Source organism: Pogoniulus pusillus, chromosome 21 (assembly GCF_015220805.1).
Source record: "Pogoniulus pusillus isolate bPogPus1 chromosome 21, bPogPus1.pri, whole genome shotgun sequence".
Taxonomy (NCBI): Eukaryota; Metazoa; Chordata; class Aves; order Piciformes; family Lybiidae; genus Pogoniulus; species Pogoniulus pusillus.
Genome location: NC_087284.1, coordinates 19,751,799 through 19,777,791, shown reverse-complemented (window position 1 = coordinate 19,777,791; position 25,993 = coordinate 19,751,799). Strand labels below are relative to the sequence as shown.

The 25,993-nt window shown below is 44.2% G+C and overlaps 2 protein-coding genes across 2 annotated transcripts in view; one reads left to right on the top strand and one right to left on the bottom strand.

The window, feature by feature from the left end:
- The first annotated feature begins 1,385 nt into the window (after positions 1–1,385).
- Positions 1,386–24,663, top strand: TXNDC5 (thioredoxin domain containing 5). The gene is made up of 10 exons (XM_064161161.1): positions 1,386–1,665; positions 6,541–6,690; positions 9,665–9,770; positions 10,448–10,544; positions 12,660–12,775; positions 15,438–15,524; positions 16,700–16,840; positions 18,542–18,624; positions 21,998–22,127; positions 22,990–24,663. Exons 1-10 carry the CDS (start codon positions 1,442–1,444, stop codon positions 23,110–23,112), a joined length of 1,257 nt encoding a protein of 418 aa, XP_064017231.1. The 5' UTR covers positions 1,386–1,441; the 3' UTR covers positions 23,113–24,663.
- Positions 24,520–25,993, bottom strand: part of BMP6 (bone morphogenetic protein 6) — a 101,985-nt gene continuing 100,511 nt past the window's right edge. Inside the window, exon 7 of the mRNA XM_064161160.1 lies at positions 24,520–25,934. Within this exon, the coding sequence (XP_064017230.1) occupies positions 25,785–25,934 (150 nt within the window). The 3' untranslated portion in view covers positions 24,520–25,784. The remainder of the gene's footprint in view (positions 25,935–25,993) is intronic.

The following is a 25,993-nucleotide window of genomic DNA, read 5'->3' as shown; positions in this document are numbered from 1 at the left end:
CTGGATGAGGCACTTAGTGCCATGGTCTAGTTGACTGGCTAGGGCTGGGTGCTAGGTTGGACTGGATGATCTTGGAGGTCTTTTCCAACCTTGTTGATTCTATGATTCTATGGTTATTTTAAAGCATTATTTGCTACTACTATTATTATTTATTGATTGTTGTTACACTGCTGTGGTGCAAGCATTCCCCCAGTAGTGCCTGTACTTCCCTCAGAAGCAGGTGGGAAGCATGGGGCTGGATATCCAAGTGATGGAGACCTTATTCCTGGCTGGGAATAGCTCTGGGAGAGCCTGGGTGGCAGGGCTTTCTCCTAAAAACATAACCAGTTGTTAACTGGTCTGATACAACCCTGCTTGCCTTTTTCCCTTTGAATTAAGAAAACCTTCATCACAGTGTGTGTGTGGTTGTCTACATCTAATTCTTAAAGATTGCTATTTAAAATATACATTATTATTTTATTATTTGTTAAATATAAATGCTGGGATGTATCTCCAGCAGCAGCATGGGCAGCAAGTCAAGAGAGGGATTCTGCCCCTCTGCTCCTCTTGGCTGCATCTCCAGCAGCAGCGTGGGCAGCAAGTCAAGAGAGGGATTCTGCCCCTCTGCTCCTCTTGGCTGCATCTCCAGCAGCAGCGTGAGCAGCAAGTCAAGAGAGGGATTCTGCCCCCCTGCTCCTCTTGGCTGATGCTCTACCTGCAGCCGTAGGTTCAGCTTCGGAGTCCTCAGCACAGGAAACCACGACAATAATGCAAGGGCTGGGACCCCTCTGCTATGAGGATGCAGTGGGAGAGTTGGCATTGTTCAGCTTGGACAAGAGAAGCCTCCGGAGAGACCTTATTACAGTCTTTCAGTAGTTAAAAAGGCCTTGTAAGGAAGAGGGGAATACACTTTTTTAGCAGGGCCTGTTGTGACAGGACAAGGGGAGACGGTTTTAAACTGCAAGAGAGGAGAGTTAGACCACATAAAAGGAAGAAATGGTTTATGCTGAGGGTGCTGAGACACTGACCCAGGTTGCCCATAGAACTGGTAGGCTGCCCATCCCTGGAATCATTCCCGCTCAGGCTGGACAAGGCTCTGAGCAGCCTGCTCTAGTTCAAGATGGAACCACTCCCTGCAGGGGTGTGGGACTGGCCGAACTGCGAGGGCGCCTGCAGTTCTGCGGTCTCAACGCGATAGTATCCAAGTACAGTTACTGAAAAACTTCTTTTCGTCATTTTGTTGTCGTTTCCAGGCAGGAGGGAGGTCGAACGCGCGGACGTGTGCTCAGCGACCGCTCGGCGCCCGGCGGCAGCGCAGCGGCGGCAAGGGGCGGGACGCGGAGCTGTCCCGGACTCGGTGTGCGCGCAGCGCGGGCGGTGCGTGGCGGGAGGGGCGGGGACGGAGGGAGGTGGCAGCAGCCGCCCGGGGACGTGGGTTCCCGCTCGCTCTCTTGCCGCTGCCATGGTTCCAGTCCGCTCGGGCCCGGCCTGGTGGCGTCTCCTCAGCTTGGCCGTTTTCGGCCCCATCCTCTGCGGCCGATCGGGCCGAGCTGAACCGGAGTCGGGTCCTGACCTGGGCCCGACAGCGGCGGAGGCTGACCCGCACGGGCGGCACCTTTACAACGCGGAGATGCTGCGGCACGGCGCTGCCGCCGCTCCCCACTTCGTCATGTTCTTCGCCCCGTGGTGGGTATCCTAAGCGGGGGCACACGGCCGAGTGCTGCCCGACGTCCCCCTGCCCGCCTCTTGCCTTGTTGACGTGGCGGCGGGAGGCGGCCGGGCCGGCGGTGCGGGAGGCCTCGGGGTCGCGCCGCCCTAAGCCCCAGTAGCTGGGGCCGGGGCCGGGGCCCGGCCCGGGCTGTGCGTGGCGGCGTTTGGACACGCATCAGATGGCAGCTGGAGACCCCGCGTGTGCCTGACCCGGGCCTCTGCCGCCGTGGTGGCTTTGTGGGGGGCTTCAGCCGGGCCGCGGTAGCCGCGATCTGCCCCCAGGCCCGCGGCAGAGGTGTGCAGCGACACTCGAAGTGGCCCGGGAGCGTGGGCGGCCGTCGGTGCCCCCGGCTGGGGGCCTACGGGTGAAGCCACTCCGTAGGGCTGCGAGGAGGCGAGCTGAATCAGCCCCGGTTTTGCTCTCCTGGAGCCGACCCCGGGCTTTCCGCGATCGTGCCCAGCGTTCCTCAGAGATCAGGAGTGTGGCCTCTTGGGTATGGCAGCAGCAGCGATTGGGCGAGCGGCAGCTGGCTTGTGCCCCCACCAGATATTTTCATTGCAGGAGTTACAGCCTCTTTGCAGCCAGGGTATTTAAAGATACATTTGCAGCCGTAGCAGTGTGGTGGTAGTGCTGCATCCCCAAAGCCACAGGTAGCCATAGCAGAGCTGTAAAGTTCTCAGACGGAGTTTTTGTGCTGGACTGGTATGTTAGACCCAGGAATGAGAAGAGTGGGAGAACAGGGCTTTGCTGGCTGCCACAGCTGTCCCGAGGACAGCACTTCTCTCTGGAACTTGCTTGTGGCTGTTCATCTACTTTGGATTTTGTCTCTTCCTCTACTCTTGGCAATAGGCAGTAGAAGTTATTGGGAGTTTTGTGTCTAGGGTGGGTTGGTTGGTGTTTGGTTTGTGGTTTCTTTCCCTAAGTCTTGAATTTTGGTAAGGGAGCAATGTACAAAAGTTATGTTTGGTTCTAAGTTGTCCATTGGTACGTGGTGCCATTTAGGCACACGTGAGTCATGATGCTCTTTCAGATTAGCAGCAGAAAAGGATTTCTCTTCAAAACAAGGATGTTAGGAGGAAGTTCTTCACAGAGAGAGTGGTTTCCCATTGGAATGGGCTGCCCAGGGAGGTGGTGGAGGCACCGTCCCTGGAGGTGTTCAAGAAAAGACTGGATGAGGCACTTAGTGCCATGGTCTGGTTGACTGGATGGGGCTGGGTGCTAGGTTGGACTGGATGATCTTGGAGGTCTCTTCCAACCTGGTTGATTCTATGATTCTTTTGTTGCTAACATCAGCTTGAAAACGTTAAGCAAAGGCCTTCCTCTTATCTCTGAAGATGAGGAAAGTGGAGGATGCCTGACTCGCTGGTGAAGTACCTGTGCCTGGAGTGCTGTAAGGCCTCAGAAACACCAGTGCAGAACAGGAGTACTTCTGCTCAGTTCTGTTTTCAGGTGATAATACCCATTTCTGTCCAAGCTTTGACTGAGTGCTTCATAGGTATCCCGAAAATCAGATGATTTTTTATCTTGGCACAGTCTTTGTAGGAGACTGTATGCCACATGTGCTGTTGCAAATTCCAGCATATGCATGCAAGCATCAAGGAGGGCACTGGCCTTGCAAACCACACCATGCCCTTGGGAGGGCTCAGCATGTCTGCCAAACATGAGTATGAGGGAGCTGTTGTTGTTTGCCCAGGCTTGTTGAGGCTCCTCTGTGTGTTCTCACCATTATCAAGCCTCCTCCAGATATGTGGTCTCTGCTTCAGGCCTTTAATCTTAACTCCTGGCTCCTGACAGGTTTGCCTGGTTGGAAAGTACCTTAAGGTCACCGAGTCCAGTCATAACCTAACGCCGCCCTTAGGTAGTTGTTAGACCATATCCCCAAGCACCTCATCCAAACACCTTTTAAATGCCTCCAGGGACAGTGACTCCATCACATCCCTGGGCAGCCTGTTAGTGTCTGATGACCCTTTCAGTGAAGAAATTTTTCCTGATGTCTATTCTAAATCTCCCCTGGTGCAACTTGAGGCCATTTCCTCCCATCATAGGATGTTACTTAGAAGACACCAGCCCCTACCTTGCTTCAGCCTCCTTTAAGGTAGTTGTGAGATACTCCCTCAGCCTCCTCCAGGTTCAAAAGCCCCAGCTACCTCAGCCACTCATAGGAGTTGTGATCAAGACTCTTAACCAGCCTTGTTGCCCTTTTTTGTATATGCTCCAGCACTTCAATGCCCTGTTGTAGTGAGGAGCCCAAAACTGAACTCAGTGCTTGAGGTGCAGCCTCACCAATGCCAGGTAGGATTGCTTTCCTGGTCGTGCTGGCCACATTTTTTCTGATAGAAGCCAGAATGCTTTTTGGCTGCCTAAGCACATTGCTGGCTCATAGTGAGTCAGTTGTGGATCAGTACCCATAGATCCCTCTGCCAAGCAACCTTTAAGCCACTCTGCCCTGAGCCTGTAGTGTTGCATGGGGTTTTTCTGAGCAGGACCCAGCAGCTGGCCTTGTTGAATGTCATACAGTTGGCCTCTGCTCGCTAATTCAGCCTGAGGTTGCTCTTGATCCTCTTGTTGGTGTCATCAATAAAGATGTTAAGTAGAACTGGCCCCAACACAGCCCCGGGGAACGCCACTTGTAACGGGCCACTGAGTAGATTTAACTCCACTGATCACCGTTCTTTCGGCCCAGGCATCCAACCACTTTTGGGGTGCAACTTCAGGTTGTTTCTTGTCTTATAACTTGTTCCTTCAGAGAAGAGCCCAACCCCCACCTTACTCCAGCGTCTTTTCAGGGAGTTCTGGAGAGCAGTGAGGTCTACCCTCGACCTCCTTTTCTCCAGGCTAAACAACCTTATTTCTCTCAGCTACCTCTCACAAGACTTGTGCTCTAGACCCTTCAACAGTTTTGATTATCTTTGAACACACTCCAGCACCTCAATATCCTTCTTGTAGTGAAGGGCCCAAACTTGATTCCAGTATTCAAAGTGAGATCTCTTCAGTACAGAGTACAAGGGTACAAACAGATCCTTAAGTCCTGCTGGCTACACTATTTGGGTTTTTACTATTTGCTACTTTACAGATGCTTGCACCTTCCTAGTCCCTGTAGGAACAAAACAGTAGGACTGTCCCTGACACTAGGTCTCCACTGTCTCCAGTGGCACAACTGCAGTCTCTTTTCCATGGTCTCCAGTGATAGGATGAGGGGAAATGGATCCAAACTGGAACACAGAAAATTCCCTATCAGTACGGCAGAAAACTTCTTTATTGTGAATGTGACAGAGCACTGAACCAGGCTGCCCAGGGAGACTCTGGAGTTTCCTTCTCCAGAGACTTTAAAAAACCTGCCTGAATGTACTCCTGTGAGGCCTACCCTAAGGTGATCCTGCCTTGGCAGGGAGATGGGGCTGGATCTCCAGAAGTTACTCCCAACCCCAACCATTGTATGATTCTATGAAGTGGCTGCTTCTCCAGCCTCACTACTGTAATGCAGCAACAAAAGGCTGTGTAGGTACATTTCCTTCTTATGTATTACTGAATGTTTTAGAAGCCAGGTATGACTGAACTAGTTCATTACTGATTCAGATAGAAGCATTTTTCCTGCTTTATTTTCAGTTTTAGGTCATACAGACTTAGGAAGGACAGGAAAGTGGCACTCTGTGTGTAGCAGAGATCATGGCAAAGTAGCTTTAGTCTGTGCTTAAAAAACAGCAGGTCAATAGCTTGAAATTGCCATATCTAGTTTTCCATGCTCTGCTCTTTAAGGGCAGTCACTATTGACACAATGTTTAAAATCCCCTCAACTGCTATGGGAAGGGACTGGGAAATCCAAAATCCTCTTCAAGATTGATGAAAAGTATTTACTATGGAGGGACTTTGGTCTGAAGTTACATATTTAAGCAGTATTTAATCCCTTCATCATGATTCAGAAGATCATACTGGAGGTTGTATTGCCTCACACAGTGCAAGTATGTGTGACTTGCTATGCCTGATGGTAATAGAACCTTATTAAGGTCAAAAAATGTTCTTTATGTTAAAGTAAGTCTAAAGGTTATTTTTCTTGCCTTCATAGTACCAAGATACCTGGAAAGGCATGAATCTGTGCAACTTCTATTTACAGGTGGACTCCAAACCAGTTGTATCAATGAAGTGGTTTTAAATACTAAGCAAGTATTAAAGAGAAATGAAAATCCATTCCTTAAATCATTTCATTGATGTTACAGGAAGAGGACCTCATGGGCAGTGATGACTTGAAACACTAGGAAAACAAAGAGAAAAATAATAGCCACTTTCTGCTTCCAGGATGCTGCTGTTAAAGCAACAACAAGAGGCCAGTTTTGTGTGTATATGCAGATAGAGTTAGTTGATGGTGTGCTGCTGGAGCAAAACACCATAGGAGAGGATTTAGAGAAAACATGTTCAGAAATGAGCCCTGATGTGTTTCATGACCTGTGAGTTACAACTCCTGTGGTGCACACAAGCATAAGTGACCTCACAAAGATGCTTGAAACCATTGTTTTCTGCAGTATATTGAATTCTTAGAGTATAAAGAAAGCTTGATGGCCTCACGGTGAACACCCTGTGAACCTAGAAGACTGAAAGTGCTTTTCTCAGTAGCCTTAGTAAGTTCAGGGTTTAGTATGGAAAAAAATGAATAGCAAGAAGTTCTCATCTCTTGATGATTTCCTCCAATCCTTACTGGTGTTCCCTGCTGCATGATGTAACAATGCTCCAATATTTATGACTTAAGTGTTTTTACACTTATCAGAATCTCTGCCTGTTCTGGACTTTTTCATAGATTCATCCTCCCTGTAAAAGTGAGCAACTTTTAAGCAGATACATTGCTCCTTCTGTCACAGGTGTGGACACTGTCAGCGTCTCCAGCCTACTTGGAATGATTTGGGAGATAAATACAACAACATGGAAAACCCACAGGTCTATGTGGTTAAGCTGGATTGTACTGCAGATACCCCTCTCTGCTCTGAATTTGGTGTCAGAGGGTACCCTACGTAAGTATAAAAGGATGTCTGCTGCTGTTTCTTTTCTAGTTTTCCATGGTCCTCTGCCAGTTTTGTGAAGCTACTTCTTAAGATATTTTTTGGTGGATTTCTCTGTAGCCTTTTTGGACCTCATGTTCATTTTAAACCCTGTTATCATGTTGCCAAGTATCATACTACTCATACTCTTTATTGTTTTTTGTTGTCTTGGAAGATGGCTGTGTTTAAGTGAAGCCCAGAATTGTCCTTTTTGTTTGAGAGCTCTGCTTTTTCAAGCACTACTACGTTAAGCAGCCATGGTATGCAGGATAGAGCCAATCTCTGGTAGCAGTACTTCTAAAATTTACTTGTCACAAGGTTGCCACCACTGCATCATTCATCTGTTAAGTTTTGACTGAACTTGGTGCTGAAGAAATACTGTAATTTGTTTAGCATAGCAGTAGTGATGTTGGATGAACCTTTTCTAGGTAATTTTGCTTATGGTGATCTAGGAGAAATTACTTCCATGTCTAAGGCTGTGAAGTTTACCCTGTTAAAAAAGACAGATGCCTTTACTATCTCAGCTTTGCTAGGTAGAATTAATGTAGAGCATCTGGGAGAGGTCAGCCTGGATAGTGCTTTGGGGTTGGGTAAGTGTTCCCTTTTTAGATGCCAGAAAGGAGCAGAGCGATTTTTTTTTCACTTCTTTAAAGAATTGTAGAATCAACCAGGTTGGAAGAGACCTCCAAGATCATCCAGTTCAACCTATCCCCCAGCCCTGTCTAAACAATTAGACCATGGCACCAAGTGCCTCATCCACTCTTCTCTTGAACACCTCAAGGGATGGTGACTCCACCACCTCCCTGGGCAGCCCATTCCAATGCCAATCACTCTCTCTGGCAAGAACTTCCTCCTAACATCCAGCCTAGATGTGTGTTCCAGGCCTCTCACCAGCTTTGTTGCCCTTTTGTTTATTTTTTTTCCTGTAGAAAAGAGGTAAACAAAAAAAAAACAGTCCAGTGAGTTAATTTTTCTTTAAGTATCAGGAGAACTCATTACTAAAAGGGCTACACAAATAGTCATTTAAAGAAGTCTTTGCAAGAAGACTCCTTAAAGCTTCTTGTAAAAATGAGTAGGATTATTTCAACTGCATTACTGATTACTGATCTTAGTGAGGAGTAGTGGTGATCATCTCTAGCCCTTCCACAGCTGCTTTGTCTAGCGTTTGTTATGCAAACTAGAACCCGGGAGGCAAAACTTCCTTTCCTATGAGGGTGACGATGCACTGGAGCATGCTGCCCAGAGAGGTTGTGGAGTCTCCTTCTCTGATGAGATTCCAAACCTTCTTGGACAGCTTTCTTTGGATGACCCTGATTTAGCAAAGAGATTGGACTATGTGATCTCCAGAGGACCCTTTCAACCCCTACCATTCTGTGATACTGTTGCTGCTGACCTCTGCAACAGTCTGAGCTTGGCATATGCTCCTGGCAGCACCCCCTTGAACACAGGTGAGTGTCATTGGGTAGAAGTTGGGAGCTATAAATAGCAAAGCCATTGCTGAAATTACCCTTAAGGGACATCTGTGACTTAGCTGCATGTGATAGTTTGGGTGTTCCCTGCCCCCCCACACTTCAGAAAATCACCCAGACTAGACTCAGCAGCTCTGGAAGTTGAATGAAGCTTTATATTTACAGCTTAGCACAAAATACAAGCAGATAGTTACAATGTATACAGTTATATACAGAAATATACAAGTTAAAAGGTAATACAGAAACACAGCTCCCCTCCCAGAAACCTGAGTCCCCAGGAGGGGCTCTCAAGCACCTTTCCACCGTCCTCCCACCCCCCCAGCCTTACCCAAAATCTTGCCTTATGTTTAAGGTAGTTTTGAGAGTTGGCCAGGGGGATTAGGAAGCAGATGGATTAGTCACACAGACGGCAGGTTAGGTTAGAGAGAGAGAGTTCAGCCTAAAGCCCAGGCAGCGATTCTGTTATCCGTGTTTATGTTCTTGTTCTTACACATCTCAGCAAGCCTATGAGTGCAGCAGACATCACCACTGTTTCCTTTTCACAGCCTGTAATCTAATTCTTCTCACCAAAACATTCTATCTGGGCTCAAACTGGCACACTCCAATAGGGCTGGGTGCTAGGTTGGACTGGATGATCTTGGAGGTCTCATCCAACCTGGTTGATTCTATGATTCTACCATTCTAACTGTTGCTCACTGCCCGGAGTCACTCCACTATTGCACTGTCTTATTTTCATGTAATATTTTGGGATTTTAGCTTCCCTTGCCTGGCTAGGGCTAGGTGCTAGGTTGGACTGGATGATCTTGGGGGTCCCTTCCAACCTGCTTGATTCTATGATTTGCTTTAAAAAACATGGCTAGGTCAGAAAAGATACTGCCTCTTTATCAAATATATTGTAATTTTTAACTTCAGTGTTTGATAGTAGAAGGTTTAGGTAGTTTATGGAAGTTTGTGAAGTCTTGAATTCCTATAAGCAGCCACTTATCCCCTTCTCCTATTGACTCGTTTCAGCCTGGTTTTAATCAGTTTCATACCATATGAAAAGTCCTACAAGCAGGGAATAAAACATGAGAAAGAAATTTCTGGGAAAATGACCACTGGATATTTTTCCTGTGGTGATGGAAGGGCTTGAACAAAGCAAAATTGATGCTTTTTGCCAGGCTGAAATGGGATTCATAGGCATAATGAATGATTAACCTTAGCACTGAGAGCTGCAGTGTTTTATTTGCTCGTGATTATTGATCAAAGTAATATTAGAGTATGTTGATTTTTCCTATGTTTTAAAGTCTCCCTCAAAAGCTTGGCAATGAAAAAGTGTCCTAACTTCTATCTGTGACCTCTTGAAATTGAAGGAGATGCCTGATGCTCATGTTAGTAGTCATGAGAGCTGTGCATGATCAGCTAAGTGTCTTAGCTTTCTCAGAGTGTTTTCTGTGTTAAAAAGTTTTTTGTCTCACCTCTGAATTTTGATCCTTTAGCCTGAAACTGCTCAAACCAGGACAAGAACCTCTGAAATACCAAGGCCCTAGAGATTTTCAGGCACTGGAAAACTGGATGTTGGAGCAACTAAATGAGGAACCATCTGTAAGTGAGAAGGAAATAAGAAAAGGAAATACTCCTTTCTGCAGACTTGTTTATCTGTAATGTCTATAGGTTTGGTTTGATTTTCCAGGAGGAAATCTGTTCCTGAGAATGAAAGTCAGGGGGCAATAACAATATGGAACAGCTTCCACATAAGTCAGAATAGCCATTAAAACTGTCATCAAGAGTTGCTCTTTGTTTCCTCTGTTTAAAACTGCAGTTACACAATGCAGATTTCATCTTTAACGTTTTGATGTTTAAGATTAAATCCTCAGTACCAGTTGTGTTGCCACTGGTGGGCCATAATGTTTCTAGAATAAGAGAGATTTGACTATAGTAGGTTACAGATTGCATTTTTGTTGGGCTTAATTACCTCTCAAAACATGGATGCCAGCTGTAATTCAATTCTTACCTGACAACGGTGGGGCCTAAAGAAAGGCTTTGAAATAATTAGTTAAGGTCATACCATCACTATGAAAAACCTTGAGCTGAGTGGTAACACATCCATGGAGTTAACCAAACCTTGCCTAAAATTAGGTAACTAAATACAGCCATTCCTTTAGGAATTTAATGTTTCAGAGTGCAGGGTTTACAGCACCACCACAGAATGTCGTGATACAGGAATCAGATACTGTGTATTTACTGTACAAGGAAAATAAAAGTTAATTTTTCATGAATAGGATCCAGAATCTGATGTGGAACCACCAAAAGCCCCTGAACCTAAGCAGGGAATGTATGAGCTCTCAGCAGACAATTTCAAGACGCACATAGCAGAAGGTAACTGTTTTATTTCATAAGCAAGAGAGACTTGTTTACAGAGACGTCGGTAGTGGGAAGTCTGCTTTTATTTCCCAGTAGTACTTTGTGAAAGGATGAAACTACAGATGGTTTAAAAATGCAGCAGTTCAGTTACACATTGCACACCCTGAGCAGCTTTCAGAATGACACTCCACTCAGAAGGCAATAAAATTAAGGCCCCATGGAAGAAGCTGCTGGGGCCTGCTTGACTAAACTGTTCTTGCCCCGTCACAACCTTGCCATTCACTGTGTTTTTGCAAGTCCTGTTTCCTTTCTCTCTAGGTGCAGGCTTGTTCCTACTCCAGGGCTGCTACTCTGTATAAATATAATCCACCTGCTTCCTCCTTAATGCCCCTTTCCCACTGTAGTCTGCCCCCTTCTTTGATATTCTCTAGCTTCCTTCCTCTAGAATGGAATGTAGGCGAAACACTTAATCTGCTTGGCCACTTTGAAAAATACTTGTCCTGGAGGTTTGGTCATTTTGCCTGGAAGCTTTAAAATGTATGCCAGGAGTGATTCAGAACACAGAACATTTCACTCCTGACATGGTGGGATTTTAGAGAACAAGACAAATTCTACAAGACAAACTTGGGCCCTGTAATTTCTGTTTTCCTAAAACATTGAGGCCCATGTGATACCACCAGTGAGGCACATGCTAGAGCTTCTTACAGTAACCATTAACTTCTTAGAAATACTTCCAAATGTAAAAGAGCATTTTGTGCATCTAGATTTCCCACTTTGTGTGACTTAACATAGAACTACTTCAGAATTCTTCATGGATTCAAGTCATTAGACAACAGGCTGAGAGGGTAGTGTATCTGTAAATGTTTTAATATCCTTACTGCAATATTTTTATTATCCAATGGCCTTCATAGAGGACGTGTTCTCATGGTCATATCTGACAGTTGAGTAGGCTTATGATAGCCTCTAAAGCTCCTGTCCTCTCTTGGCTTCAGTTACAGGAAGTTCAGTGCTTAAATCTGGCAGAAGGCTTAGCAGTTCCAGCTGTAAGATTAAGTTTGGGGTCTTAAAAGTTTATCTTTTTGGTGTTCTACATCAAAAAGAGGAGAATATATGAGTATGTGGTATCAGATACCTGATTTTGACTAAAGGCTTTTATTTGTGCATGGGAATTTCCAGTTTGCAGTTTATTTGACCGTAACAAAGTGTATCAAACAGTTTGAAAGTCTTTTATGTGCAGATTAGGCAAGTCAGAGTCCACTACTACTGCAGTTTACATTTCCTGATGATTTTTTGGTGTTTATTTTCAATCTCCTTTTGTGAACAAGCCTTCAAATCAGAAATGAATTTGAGTAATATCAGCCCCAAAGCAGTCTTCAAAAGATTATGAATAATTCTCTTAAAGAGAGCTCTTCAAATTAATTTTAATATTTCCCTTGTTTTAATTAAGTTCATTTTTATTTTCAGATTAATGAGACCCTTGCTTTGATGCATACCAAAGTGTGCAGCATCTAGAATTAACAGTTTTCTTAATTAATGGAAATGATGTATTCTGGAACTCTGAAGATTATACTTTTAAACTGAACATTAGTGGGAAATAGCACAGAGAGTCTATTTAAGAAAATATCTATAATAAAGGCAGTGATTTCTGTGTAGTTGACATCAAGAGCAGGGCAGAAGAAGAAAGAGAATGAGAATCAGAGCAAATTTACTTAGGTAATTCATGGCCTTAATGGAGTGGTGTTTCCTATAAAATGTCTAAGCTGAGGTCTAATACTTTTAATTGTGCTCAAACAAATACATGGTGATACTTTCTATTCTGTGATTGACATGGTAGAAACTTTGCAGCAAATGGTTAGGTTGAAAAGATCAGTTTTAATACCTCCTTTGTTGGCTGGAGCTGGTGAAGCTCTTTGGATCTTCAGGGAGAATAAGAATGCTGTGGAGCTGCATACAGTATTGAAAACCTAATTGCTGAAGACTTCAGTCCTCGCCTTTGATTCTCAGTGTTTCCTATCTTTAACTCAGGAAACACCATGATAACTTTGCAGTCCAAGATTAATACTTAGTCTTTAATTACAGATACATTAATTTCAAATGACCTTTCTTTTTTCTTTCCTTTTGATTTAAAAGGCAATCATTTCATCAAATTCTTTGCCCCTTGGTGTGGTCACTGCAAGGCTTTGGCTCCAACCTGGGAACAGCTGGCTCAAGCTTTTGAGCATTCCAAAACCGTCAAGATTGGCAAGGTGAGTGAAGTGCTTTTAGTCTGCAAGTGTGTTTTGTGTGAATTAGTCTTTCAGCTAAATGCCAGTTGTTTTGTTTGTCACCTCTTAAATCCTTTTATAGCTGTAGTTTCTGTTTTAATTCTGAGATGGTTATTTTTCTCCCCACACATCCACAGTTGATGGGATTCCCACATTTTAAGCAAGAACTTGGATAGAAACACAGCTAGCTCCCTGTGTTTCAGAGGGAAGTGATAATAAATGACATTTCAGATGCAGGGAATGATGTTTTGAGATTTGTTTTTTATTATGTCAGAACATGATAAACTTCATTACTTCTTTTGAGTGGGAAAGTGATTTCTAATTTGCTCTTTATGGCACTGGGTCCCTCAGCAAGCTTTAGACCTATGGGCTCCTTGTGACAACTTATTTCATGGTTGGGTGGGGTTTTTTTGTCTTTACACTCACAGAACTTTCTAAAGGTTTCAGGGGGTCTTCCATCTCTTAAAAACTGATCTCTTGTCCTGCCCTTAGGGTCAGTAACCAATTTCTGTAGTGCATTTACCATGGGAGATTTTTACTTGTATGTGGAGTGACTTCCCTGCAGAAGTATGGAGGTTGTGCGACAATTGCAGTTACTGGTTTTATTTGCTGAGCTGTACCTAAGTCCAGATGGCTCGTGATGGGAATCCCTCTTGATTTGCCAGCAGTGGAAAAAGGTCCAGGCTCATTTTCCACATCCTTAAACTTTCAATGTGGTTCCACAGATCTGAAAGGCTACTAGCAGTGTTGTCAGTGCTGCAGAGGGACAAACCCCAGTGATCTCTCCTGTCCCTGCCCTCGTAGCACTTGGACCTATTAGCAGGGGTGATGAGCTTGACTTCTTTTTGTATTTTAATTACTTCTTTTATTTTCAGTGCTTTTGAAAATCTGCTAATTTGGTTATGCTGTAGATGTACAGAGAGGTCAGCATAGTTGAACTCTAGAGAAGACATAGATCATTTTGAGACCTGCTGCATTTCCTCTGCGAATAAAACACAGGAGGCTATTGCTCCTTTGGTACTGTCTGTGCCAAACATTGCATCTGCTGATGAGAACTTTGCTTTGCTTAAGTTTCTTCCCAAAGTTACCATTTTCTGATAACCAGAGAAAAATAATCACAAAATTTCCTGAATTTCTGGGGTTTTTTTTCATTTGTTTGTCATGTTTATAGTTGCTGAGAGTTGCTATTTAATAAAGCCACTAAGATTTATCTCCACACTTAGTTTTGTGTAGCTATATATATCTTGTAAAACTATCTGAAACATGTCTTGGCTAAGACTATAAGTCTGAGATTGCAATTCTAAAGAGGAAACACAAGTGTTTCTAAGAAGGCTGAACTATGACCTTCGTGTAAGCTGAGGGAGTAGTGTCTTAAGAGCAATGATACCTGCTGGCAGGATGCTGGCTAATCTTCAGATTTGATCTTCAGTAATCTGGTACAAAGTGTTTCTAATGTACAATGCAAAATCCAAGTGCTGTGTTGAGTAAAAGGCTGCAGTGCTTAAGAGATACTCTTTTTTTTCTGCTTCAAAAAAGGTTTGAAACTGATAAATTAACAGATTGGCTTATGGCCCGTCAGAATTTAATGTTGCTCTGCACATGGAGCCTCTCTCAGAGTAAAATTTCCTTGCTAGCTGCTGACATGTCCACTGAGGTCTTTTGAGAGTATCCTTTAAAAAATGGCTGAGCACTTAAAGCTCTCCCACGTTAGTGTTTTGTGTCTTACTGTCCATGCAGTAATTTTGTTCAATAAGCATACCAAGTAAAATCAGAGAATTATCACAAACTGTTTGGGGTTGGAAATGACCTTTCAAGGTCACCTAGTCCAACCCTCAAGGACTTTTTAGTTGGAATATTTAATTAAGTCATCATTTTTTCTTTGCTGCTGCTGCTGCTGCTTTCTATCTGGATTTCCCTTCCCAGTCCCTCCTAAATAAAAATAATCAAACACAGAGAGGCTCTCACTTCAGGGCAGTGATTATCCCCTGTACTTGGCACTGGTGAGGCTGCACCATGAATACTGGGTTCAGTTTTGGCCCACTCACTACAGGAAAGACACTGGAGGTCCTGGAGCATGTCTAGAGAAGGGCAGCAAAGCTGGTAAAGGATCTGTGACACAAGCCTGATGAGGAGTGGCTGAGGGAACTGGCTTTTTTGTAGACTGGAGAAAAGGAGGCTGAGAAGAGAGCTTTTTGCCCTCTACATGAGAGGAGGTGGGGGTTGGTCTCTTCTCCTGATGAAGAAGTGGTGGGACAAGAGAAAATGGCCTTAAGTTGCACCAGGGCAGGTTTAGGTTGGTCGTGAGGAAAAACATCTTCCCCAAAGGGCTGTCAACCCATGTAGATGTGATGCTGAGCAACATGGTTTAGTGATGACCTGCCAGTGCTGGGTTAATGATTGGACTCAATGATCCTAAAGGTCTTTTGCAGCCTGAACAGTTCTGTGATTCTACAGTTCAAATGATGTAGGTACCCTGCTGTTGGGAAGGCAGACGTACTCACTTCCAAAGCACTGCTTGAGACTGAGATTTACCAAGCCATGTGTTGCTTGTTACTGTTTACTGCTGAGGTCTCAAACACAAGGGAGGTGATGATGTTTGTTCTCTGGTTAAGCACTGAAGGGTCTGTATTTTTCCCAAACGTAGGTTGACTGCACACAGCATTATGAAGTTTGCTCTGAAGCCCAAGTTCGTGGTTATCCTACACTCCTCTGGTTTAGGAACGGCGAAAAGGTGAGGCTGCAAGCTCAGTGAAAAATCAGACTGGTTTTGTTCTGAGTAATACTTGGACTGTGCTTGCATGGTGGGAATAAAAGATCAATGAGCTATATTGATCTTCTCATCACTATTTAGAGGGCAAGTGAAAGGAGTATGGGGCCAGGCTCTTTTCAGTAGTACCCAGCAACAGCACAAGAGGGCACAAAGTAGAACCCACAGAGTTCCACCTGAACATAAGGGAAAAATTTTTTACTTTGTGACTGCCAGAGCACTGGACCAGGCTGCCCAGAGAGGTTGTGAGGTCTCCAAAAGAGATTCCAAACCTGCCTAGATGTGTTCCCTTGGAGCTTGTTCTGGATGACTCTGCTTTAGCATGAAGGTTGGACTCCAGAGTTCCCTTCCAACCCCTGCCATTCTTAGAGGTCTCTTCCAGCTTGGTCGATTCAATGATTCTGTGATTTGGTGATATATGAAAGTCTTGCTTGTGAAAGAAAATATATTGGAGGTTCAGCTGAGTACTGGAGCAGGTATACTTTGTCCACAGGTAACAGAGTTCATTGTGCTCTGCATGTAACTGATGTGATGTTCATGAATCTCTAAGTAGGGTCTCCAATTAGGCTACTGTAATAGAACTCTGGGTTTATATCATCTTAATACCTTGCCTCCTATGGAACACAAACCCAGAGATGAAGGAGATATAACTAATAAAGTATGTCATATTCTCAGTGTGTGTCAGAAGGTTCACACTAAGTCATGTCTGTCAGCTCAGTGATGTCCGAGTGATGCAAACTTTCCTTCTGACAGATCTGAACACCTCATATGGCACTGTGAGAGTCTTGTGGGCTCAGCTGACATTTTTCCTTGTTGCAGCTCAAAGAACTACAATATTCTGATGCTGTGGGGAGGTAAAAGATGCAGAGATGTGGTGCTGAAGGATGTGGTTTAGTGGTGACCTGGCAGTGCTGGGTTAATGATTGGACTTGATCTTAAAGGTCTCTTCCAACCGAAACAATTCCATGCTTGTGAATGGAATGCCATGGGGATAGTTAATGGCTGGATAGTCATAATTATTATGATTTTTTCTTGTGCTTGTCAGTCTTATTTCTTTATGATAATTATTTATTGGTTAATAATTTATTTGTTAGAACAACTGAATATACACATGTTTACTAACTATTTGGTAATTGCAGGATGACCAGTATAAAGGGAAGAGAGACTTTGATTCCTTGAAGGAATATGTGGATTCCCAGCTACAGAGCTCTGGGAAGGAGCCACCAGCAGATGAACCTGCTGAAGCCCCACAGCCACCTGCAGAACCCCCTCATGTTGAGGTAAGCTGCAGACTGTCAGACTGTTTCAGCAGCTTGTCTGAGTCCCCCATGTGCTTCTCTTGACAATTTCTAGATGTAAACTGTATCAAAAACTTCCCTATTAACTTTTTTAGTAATTGAGTGGAATCAGACCATAAATCCTTGTGATACTTCTGCTAGCCTGATGAACTGGAGAAGGGAGAAATACAAAATCTGGCTCCTTTTTAATGATTCCAATAAGTTGTTTCTCTAGATAGAGTGGCATAAATGTAGTCATCTTTGGTCTGTGGAACTGCTGGCACCTAGGTCTATCTGACAGCTAATTTCATTGGTATGGAGATGAGTGTTTCAGGCAAGATCCTCACTTGAAGCCAGGAGGATGGAGCATGCTGCTAAGTCCCTAAAAAACCCAAGGGTCCTAACTTAGAAGCTATTTACAGAACTGTGGCACATGCCCTCTCATAAGGAGAGGCCTCAGGTTTGGAGGCTTACTCTAATCCTGGCTGTAGGAGCTACAAGGGTTATGGATGTTGCCAAGGAATTGGGGGGAATAACTTAATCACCTTTAGACAGTTGTGCTTCATGCAATTTAGTTTCCTGATTGTTTTGGTTTTTAATCACTTTGGCATTTCATCTGCTGGTTTATTACCTTCAGCTTAAGGTAATAGGGGTGAGGTTGAGGAATTAGGAGTGGTTTTCAAGCATCAGGAGTTGTGGAAAATGTATTTCTGCCTAGAAAATAAGGGATGGTGATTGATAATCCCTTGTGATGTAGAATGAACTTGGATAATTAAAAAGCATCAATATTAGTATGAATACAGTTTATATTCAGGTGCTTCTTATCTTTCCCAGCAGCATTACTCATCTTGTGTAATAAAGAGGCTTACTAGACATTCTAGACAAGGTAGATGGGCAATTTTCATACCCATACCATTCTTTTTGGCCAAATAATGGTAGAGGCAGTGAAGGACTCAACTTGTCTTTGCAGTTTTACATTGCAGCTTTGGATGCCACTATTTTCTTGGTAGTAAATTGTGTTCTTGTTTTTCTCTTGCTTTTTGATTTTGAAGCTTTTATAGGCATGAGATGCATGAATTTATTTTCAATCCTTACCATTCTCACACAAAATGTGAAGGTTATTACAGTTCTGTGCTCTCTCCTGAGACTGTCTCCTTCCAACACTCCCATGCCATTGCCTCTGATTTTATCAGGAGGGGAAAAATCCTTGCTGGCATCCACATGAGTGGTGATGTTGTCTTAACAGACAGATAGAAACATCTGGGAATGAGATTTTTTTTCTAGGTATGCAATGCAGGGATAGGGCAGTGGAGAACAGCTGTCATACACCTTGAATAGCTTGTGAAACTCTTGATGGCTGTGTTGTGTCTGAAGCCAACCCCTCTCAGGCGTGTTCCATGATACATTTGCATAACAGCATATTAAAATGAAGGTGATTTCCCCTCCCCCCACTCCCAGTGCCTTGAAAATAGGGGTGGTTTGTTTTGCTGGTTATGGATGGGCTTCATCATGAAGTACACATTACTATACATCAAGAGAGGAAAGTAGCTGAGGGGTAGAAGTGAAGTGTACTGCTGCTACTCTTATTTTTATTATCAGTAACATTCTCTTTTCCAGTTTGAGTTTCTCTTTTAGGCAACTAAAATCTCATTTGGTTGATGTTATATACATAAAAAGCTTAAACTCTTTTTTTCCTTTGAGCAGGCTGCTGTGCTGTCTCTTTCTGAGAAAGACTTTGATGCAACCATTGCTAGAGGGATCACCTTCATTAAATTCTATGCTCCATGGTAAGAAATTCACAATTGCTGTCAAGGATTATTGCTGCTCTAAACTCTCAGTGTGTTATTTGATGTAGGTCTTTGAGTTGTTTGTGCTACTGTACTTGTTGCATTTAAAATGTGAACTAACTGAAGAATGTGCGTGTTGGAAAAAGGTTTGAAATTAGAGAAGAGCAGGTTTAGATTGGATGGCAGGAAATTGTTGTTTACAATGAAGGTGGCTGACCACTGGAACAGGTGGTTGAGGTCCCATCCCTGGAGATGTTCTCTGGGCAACCTGATCTAGTTGAGGATGTCCCTGCTCACTGCAGGGGAGGTTGGACTAGATAACCTTTGGAGGTCCCTTCCAACCTGGGTGATTGTGTAATTCTGTGATCTACCACTCACTGATGTATCCAGCAGAGCCTGGGACCCAAGCCAGGACTTCAGTATTACAAACTCATTGAAGAAATATTTCCCCCTTTTCTTACAAAAAAGAAAGTTTTATGTTTCTCTTTGGTTTGCAGTCTCTATCTTACTTTTGTCTGGGTTGAATTTAAAGAACCTTAGTTGCCATCCTTCTCATCCCAGTCAGCTGTGTTTCACTAGGTGAGAGAGAACACATTTCTGACTTCTTGATTTACCATCCCATTAACCCAGGGTATTAAATATAGAAAGATTTCTTGTTCAGGGTGGTAAAAGGTCACCATGACAAAGCAACACAAGCAACTGCAACTCACATTCAAGTGTGCTCAGGAGCATCAGAATAATGTGGGACATGGTTTAATGGCCATGGTGGTATTAGGCTGATGGTTGAACTCACTGATCCTAAGGGTCTTTCCCAGCTGAAATGATTGTGTAATTCTGTGCAGCTTAACTTTGACAGGAGGCATGAATATACTCGGTTCTGTTTCAGGTAATGTCAATTAAGCAGGCTTTCCTAGTGCTTGCCACCCTTTTTATCACACTGTGCTTTGCTGCTTGAGAGTCACTCCTGTGCTTTCCTCCATCCGAAGATCTGCCTTTGGATGTGAGCAAGTACCTGCCACTACTGTGTTAAGAAATCCCCTGCTCATACATACATTCCACAGCACATTTCTTGCCCTTTCTCATTCCCTTTATGTGCTCTGTGAGGGACTAAGATGGAATCTGTGCCTCTGCTGCTGCTGTATCACCAGCAGAACTTACTGGTAAATCTGGTTTATATCCATGCACAAAGCAGCTTCTAGTCTGTTTTCTGAACCCAGGGCTTGTTGGAGCTCATCATCTGAGAAACCGCTTCTGGAAAAACTTGAAAGAAATAAATGCTCCCTTTCTTCATTAGACCTTCTTAATAGAGTGCCCTTTAACCATCTCCTCGTCCCATGAAGTTCTAGGATGCTGCTAGGTCTCACAGTGTTGGATCACAGGCTGAGAAATGGTGGTTCAAGATGCAGAGAGTCAAGTTCTTAAACAAGTGTGTGCTCATCAGCTGCAACAATCAGAAAGCCTCTGTTAGGAGAAGACTTCCCATAATTCTGTAGCTGCTATCCTGGTTTTAGCTCTGCAAGTCAGGCTGGTGTGTGCAGTTGTAGTTGCTTTGCATAGAAATGACCTATTTTCTCTGCCGAGTGGATTAATTTCTGTCGGGCTCAGCAAACACAACTCTCTTGCCTTTCAGTTCTGGAGTAGTATTAATGTTAGCTTGCAAAGGAAGCACAAACCCTCTTCTAGTTGTTTCTGTGTATGGCCAGAAATGCTTTTCTGCTGTCACTGTGTGTTTACAAGGTGGGGTAAATATACATCAGCTCCTAGTAAGAAAGCTTTTGGAGACATCTTCCATTGTTTTTGTCAATGTCCTGATCCAGCCTTGAGGCCATTAGGGGGCAACTTAAGGCAATTAAGAGGCAGCTGGCCTAGAACAGATTGAGCAATGCAGCTTTAAAGTGCTTTGGGAATGCTTCTGGAAGTCAGCAAGAGGTTCAAGTTATGAACTTTGACTAAGCCAAGTCCAGAATGTAAGTAACATTAATATTTTGCTATATTCCTGCCATTGTACAGGATCAGTTTCTCTCGTGACACTGGCAGTGCACACTCTGTGTACTCTGTGACCTGCTTGCTTCCATTACTATAGAGACAGAAGGGAATAACAGAAACAGGCATATTGTACTGTTATTGATGATGTATCGGGAATGATTATTTAATGAAAATCAGAGTAGGACAAGAGCTGCCTTTTTTTTATCATCTGCTAAATGAAGCTTATTGACTGGCAAACAGTTCTGCTGCAGTTCTGCCTAAAAGTACGGTGATGAAATTTCAGTAATTTAAGATACTTTTTCACTGGAGGTATCTTGAAGTGTTCCATAAATGTCTGTGTTAAAATTCAGTTTACAGCACTGGGTGATGCTACATTGGTCAAGGAGGTTGTTAGGAACTGAAAGAAACTTAATAGGAGATTAAAATCTCTTTGAAATGAAGGGAGGTTATTCTTCCCCTGTGCTCAACACTGGTCAGGCCACACCTTGAGTACTGTGTCCAGTTCTGGGCTCCTCAATCTAAGAGAGATATTGAGATACTGGATCATGTCCAGAGAAGGGCAACAAAGCTGGTGAGAGGCCTGGAGCACAGCCCTGTGAGGAGAGGCTGAGGGAGCTGGGGGTGTGCAGCCTAGAGAAGAGAAGGTTCAGGGGTGACCTCATTGCTGTCTACAACTACCTGAAGAGAGGCTGTAGTCAGGTGGGGGTTGGTGTCTTCTGCCAGGCAACCAGTGTCAGAACACGGAGGCACAGTCTCAGGTTGTGGCAGGGGAGGTCTTGGCTGGATGTTAGGAGGAAGTTGTTGCCAGAGAGAGTGACTGGCATCGGAATGGGCTGCCCAGGGAGGTGGTGGAATTGCTGTCCCTGGAGGTGTTCAAGAAAAGCCTGGATAAGGCACTTAGCTAGTTGACTGGCTAGGACTGGGTTGCTAGGTTGGACTTTTGGATCTTCAAGGTCTCTTCCAACCTGGCTGATTCTGTGAGTCTATGAGTAAACTGCAGCTACGTAGCTGTAGCATAACTGGCTCCCTGAAAACTTACCTTGTGCTACTGACATCCTGTGCCTTGTTTAACCACTGTTGTTTCTAAGCATTCTTATTTATTTATTTATTCTGTGTCTTTATTTGGCTTCATATTCCTCTGCAGGATAAAATGTTAGTGCACCAACATCCAAAACACCATTCTAGACCTGACTAAGGCAGGCCAGAAAACTACTTCAGTGCTTAACTTAAATAAAATGTTTTTCTTAACTCATTTACTGACATAGTAGCTGCAAGGGAGTTGGAGGGCCAAATCATTAAGGGAAGGGGAAAGGCAGCTTGTGAAAGTCAGAGCTATTACAGCAAGAGAGTAGAGATAAACTGGAAGGTCTCCCTCTTCTGTTTCTAGGTGTGGTCACTGTAAGAACTTGGCTCCGACCTGGGAGAACCTTGCCAAAGAGCAATTTCCAGGTTTGACTGATGTCAAAATAGCCGAAGTCGACTGCACGGTGGAACGTAACGTCTGCAGCAGATTTTCTGTAAGTGTGAAGGAGCTGAAATGAAAGGGGTAGGATTGTGTACCACATGGTGAGAGGCTCCAGGATGCAGCTCAGCTGGGTGGCTGTTAACAGAGCAGATGTCTTCTCCATTAGCCAAAAAAGAGGTAGTTCAGAGCAGCACCAGGTGACACAAGTTTTTTTCATGGACTGTTTGTTCAGGCTTGGTCATTCTCATTAGGAGACCTTATTGCAGCCTTCCAGTACTTAAAGGGGACTATAAGCAAGACAGGACAAGGAGTAATGGTTTTAAGCTTAAAAAGGTAGATTTAGACTAGACAGGAGGAAGATTTTTACATTGAGGGTGGTTAGACACTGCCACAGATTGCCCAGAGAGGTGGTAGATGCCCCATCTCTGGAATCATTCCAGGTCAGGTTGTTTGGGGCTCTGAGCAATCTGCTCTAGCTGAAGATATTCCTGCTCATTATGAAGGAGTTGGACTAGATAACCTCTAAAGGCTTCTTCTAAGCCAAATGATTCTGTGATTCTATGATTCTTGGTTACAGCTGAAGAAGACCCTAATTTTAAAAGCCTCCTCCACCAAAGCAGTCTTCTGGAGGCCAATAGAAAGTTCCATTCCTAGTCAGAACAAAGCCTGGTGCTGGTAGGCAGAGAACTGAAATCAGAGCTGGAACTACCATTCCAAGATCCGAGAAGAACATGATCGGACATTTCTAGGCTGACCTTGTCTGTTCTGGTGTGGCTTTGGGCCTGGTGTTCATAGATTACAATGGTTAATTGTTTCAGAGGGGTTTGGTGAGTCTTCAGTCAGGTGAGTAGAAGTGCAGGCCAGCAGGGAGTTGGGCTGTTGGTAGCAAGTTTCTTTGCGTGTGTCTTTCGAAGGTGCGTGGTTATCCTACGCTGCTGCTTTTCCGAGGCGGGAGGAAAGTCAGCGAACACAACGGCACCAGAGACCTCGAATCGCTGCACAGCTTCGTCCTGCGCCAGGCGAGAGACGAGTTGTAACCAGAGTCTGGCTGCTCCATCCCTGGCTTGCTGCAGTACCTGAGGGATGGCAAGCAGTGCTAATTTTCAAGCAGTGTATCTGGGGGAGGGAAGGGGAAGTGGGACATTCTTTTGTTTGTTTTTAGGAAATGGAATGTACTAAATGTTGTTATCTTCCCTTTGTGTGTGTGTGTGTGTGTTGAAGATACACTACCCTGTGTGTGAAGGAAAAGTAATGTCATTACTGTGCAAACTGAGACTAGTTTCAGCACGAGCGGTACTCTATTGCATTGCTGCTTTCCCACAACGAAGTGTAAGTGTTTCCTTTGAACCAGAATGCATGAAGAAAATCAGCCTGAATGCACCAGTACAGTATTTTTGCCTTCAAGCTTGATCTGGTTGAAAATCCTTACAGACATCCCACTGTAACTAGAAAGGTAAAAGCTACGACTGTGTCAAGTCACTTTTGCCTCTACAACTGTACTTGAACTGTACTTTGTCTTAACATAGCTGAAATGGAGAGTCAGGGAAAGTTGACAACACACACACTCACCCACCTTTGGAAGATACCAAGGCCACTACAAGTTGTCTGCTCCTGTTAATCCTCTCAGCATGGGAGGTCTAGCCATAATGAAAGTGATGGTACTGTAACATGTGCCTGAGCATTGCTGATGCCATACTGTACGTTTGTCAGGTGGAGGTTGTTCATGGGCTGCTTCTGTCCAGCTCCAGAGGAGTAAGTGCAGTGCTTCTACAGAGCCCAAGCGAAGCGGTGTTTTTATAGCTGCTCTGTCAGTATGAAACGCTCCGTTAGATTTCAGAGCTGATGCTGTGTCTCCTGACCTCGCCTCAGTCCAGACCTGCTCCTTAGGCAGAGTATTTGGAGAACAACGTTTCATTTTCCTCTGTTCAGCTCTTCTGTACTAGTGTAAAATAGCTGCCTGCTCCTCCTGAGCCTTCACCTCTTTCCAGGCTGTAAGTTTGAACACCAGGACCAGGCACCCTGTGGGGCCTTGAATCACAATATGGATCTGTTCTTTGGTGCATAAGATGTTCCATTTCAGACATAACTGAAAGCCAAAGAATTTCCACCAGAGAGACTGAGATTCAAAGACAGCAGAAACCAAGGACTGACTTGTGCACAGAAACTCATGGAATGAGGATGGCTACAGGTGAATTAACTAATCTGTCAAGATGCTGATTTTTGTCCATCATATGGAGTAGGTTGGGTTGGTTTGGGTTTTTTCTAAAACAACAAAAAATGGTGAATCAGCAATGAATTTTTTTAAATCAATGAATTCCTTCCAGTACTTCACTGTCTGTCCAGAACTCCTGCTTCTGTTCAATCTAAAGACGTGTAAAGGTGGAAAAGCCACAGTGCAAGCTGAAAGCGTTGTCCAGGCAGCTGTAGGAGCCGAGTCTCGCTACTTCTGCCTGAAAGGAAGCTTTTATTACCACGTTTTTACCTACTTTCTAGTGAAGCACAGTCTCATGAGTTTCTTGTACAAAATCCAAGTGGTACAATTGTTTACACAGAGATTTTTTCCTAAATAAAGCCTTTTTCAAAAAGAAGTCTTTCTGTAAATGATACAGCACAATGACTATACAGGGACAAGTGCAATAAATAATTGCTTGTATTTACAAGAAGCCCTTTAAAATGCCTGAAGTAAAGGTAAGTGCATTTAATACAAGTTTAATATTGATCAAAACAGTTTGCTGTTAGTTTCTGCTAGACGTGAGTTGAAAGGAGAAAGGTTGGCCAGAGGTTTAGGTTGTTGATGTTCTGTCTTCTTTCTACCCGTTGGACTTGGATAATCTTATCTTAAAGGTCTTTTCCAAACAAAATGATTCTGTGAAGCATCCAGTCAGGGAATGAATTGCCCCCTAAACTTTTACAGCTGAAGTACAGCAACTCACTTCCTGGGCAGGTGCTAGTAGATGAGGCAGCTCTGCACGGGGAAGGGGAGGAAGCTGCGTAAGAACAAATTTCTCAAGTTCTGTTGCTCAGTCACGTAGTGAACTGGAGAGACCAGCCAGGGGCTGAGTTCACACTGGTGTGCCCAGGCCACCTCATGCTTGCAGCATCAGACTTAAACTTTGCTGTGAAAGTAAGAGACCTGAAACATTTGCTTTGGCACAATTTGAGATGCTGTCAGGGCAGATTTCAGGAGGAGACCAACAACTGAGGTGTAGTAACTGGTCCTTCTAGACAAAAGGCAATTCATAACCTTAGGAATGATCTTGTACGAGATGTATGCTCAAAGTCTGAAGTACTAACACCACTTTCTTTATCTTCCTTGTCTCTTCCCTTGTCTTCCCCTCCAGAAAAAACTCACTCATTTTTGGGTGTTAGACACCCACCTGGTAAAACCACAGCACACACTCCAGCCACTGCTCTGTGAGATTAAGCCTGTGCCAGCCAAAATAAAGCATGTGAGGGTACATCGCTGCTTCGTGCCTCGGCTCTGCAGAGCTGAGCAGCCACCCTGGTGTAGGGTCAGTCTGGAAGAAGTCCAGAGCTTTGCTCATGCCCCAGCATGTGGTCCCCACACCCCTTCCTCCCACATGGCACATACGTGGTCTTCTAAAGGTGGTTCAGCAATTGCTTCTTGTTCTCCAGGTAGTTTATGAAAGCAGGGAAGGTAGCATGGAAGTTGACAGCAGGAGCCCGGAGTCCACTTGAAGACTGTTTGTCAGTGACAGCCACAAGCTCTTACTACCATGTTCCTGTATTTCTTCAAGATCACATTGGAATTGTCATCGAAATAAAGAACAGAGATGGCATTGAGTTTGGTGGGCGCACAGCAGGGCTTGGGGACGTAATCGGGATTCATCAGATGAACCTGTTGCCAAAGAGAGCACACCTCAGCCGGCAGGAACACCCTCAGAGAGACAGGACAGC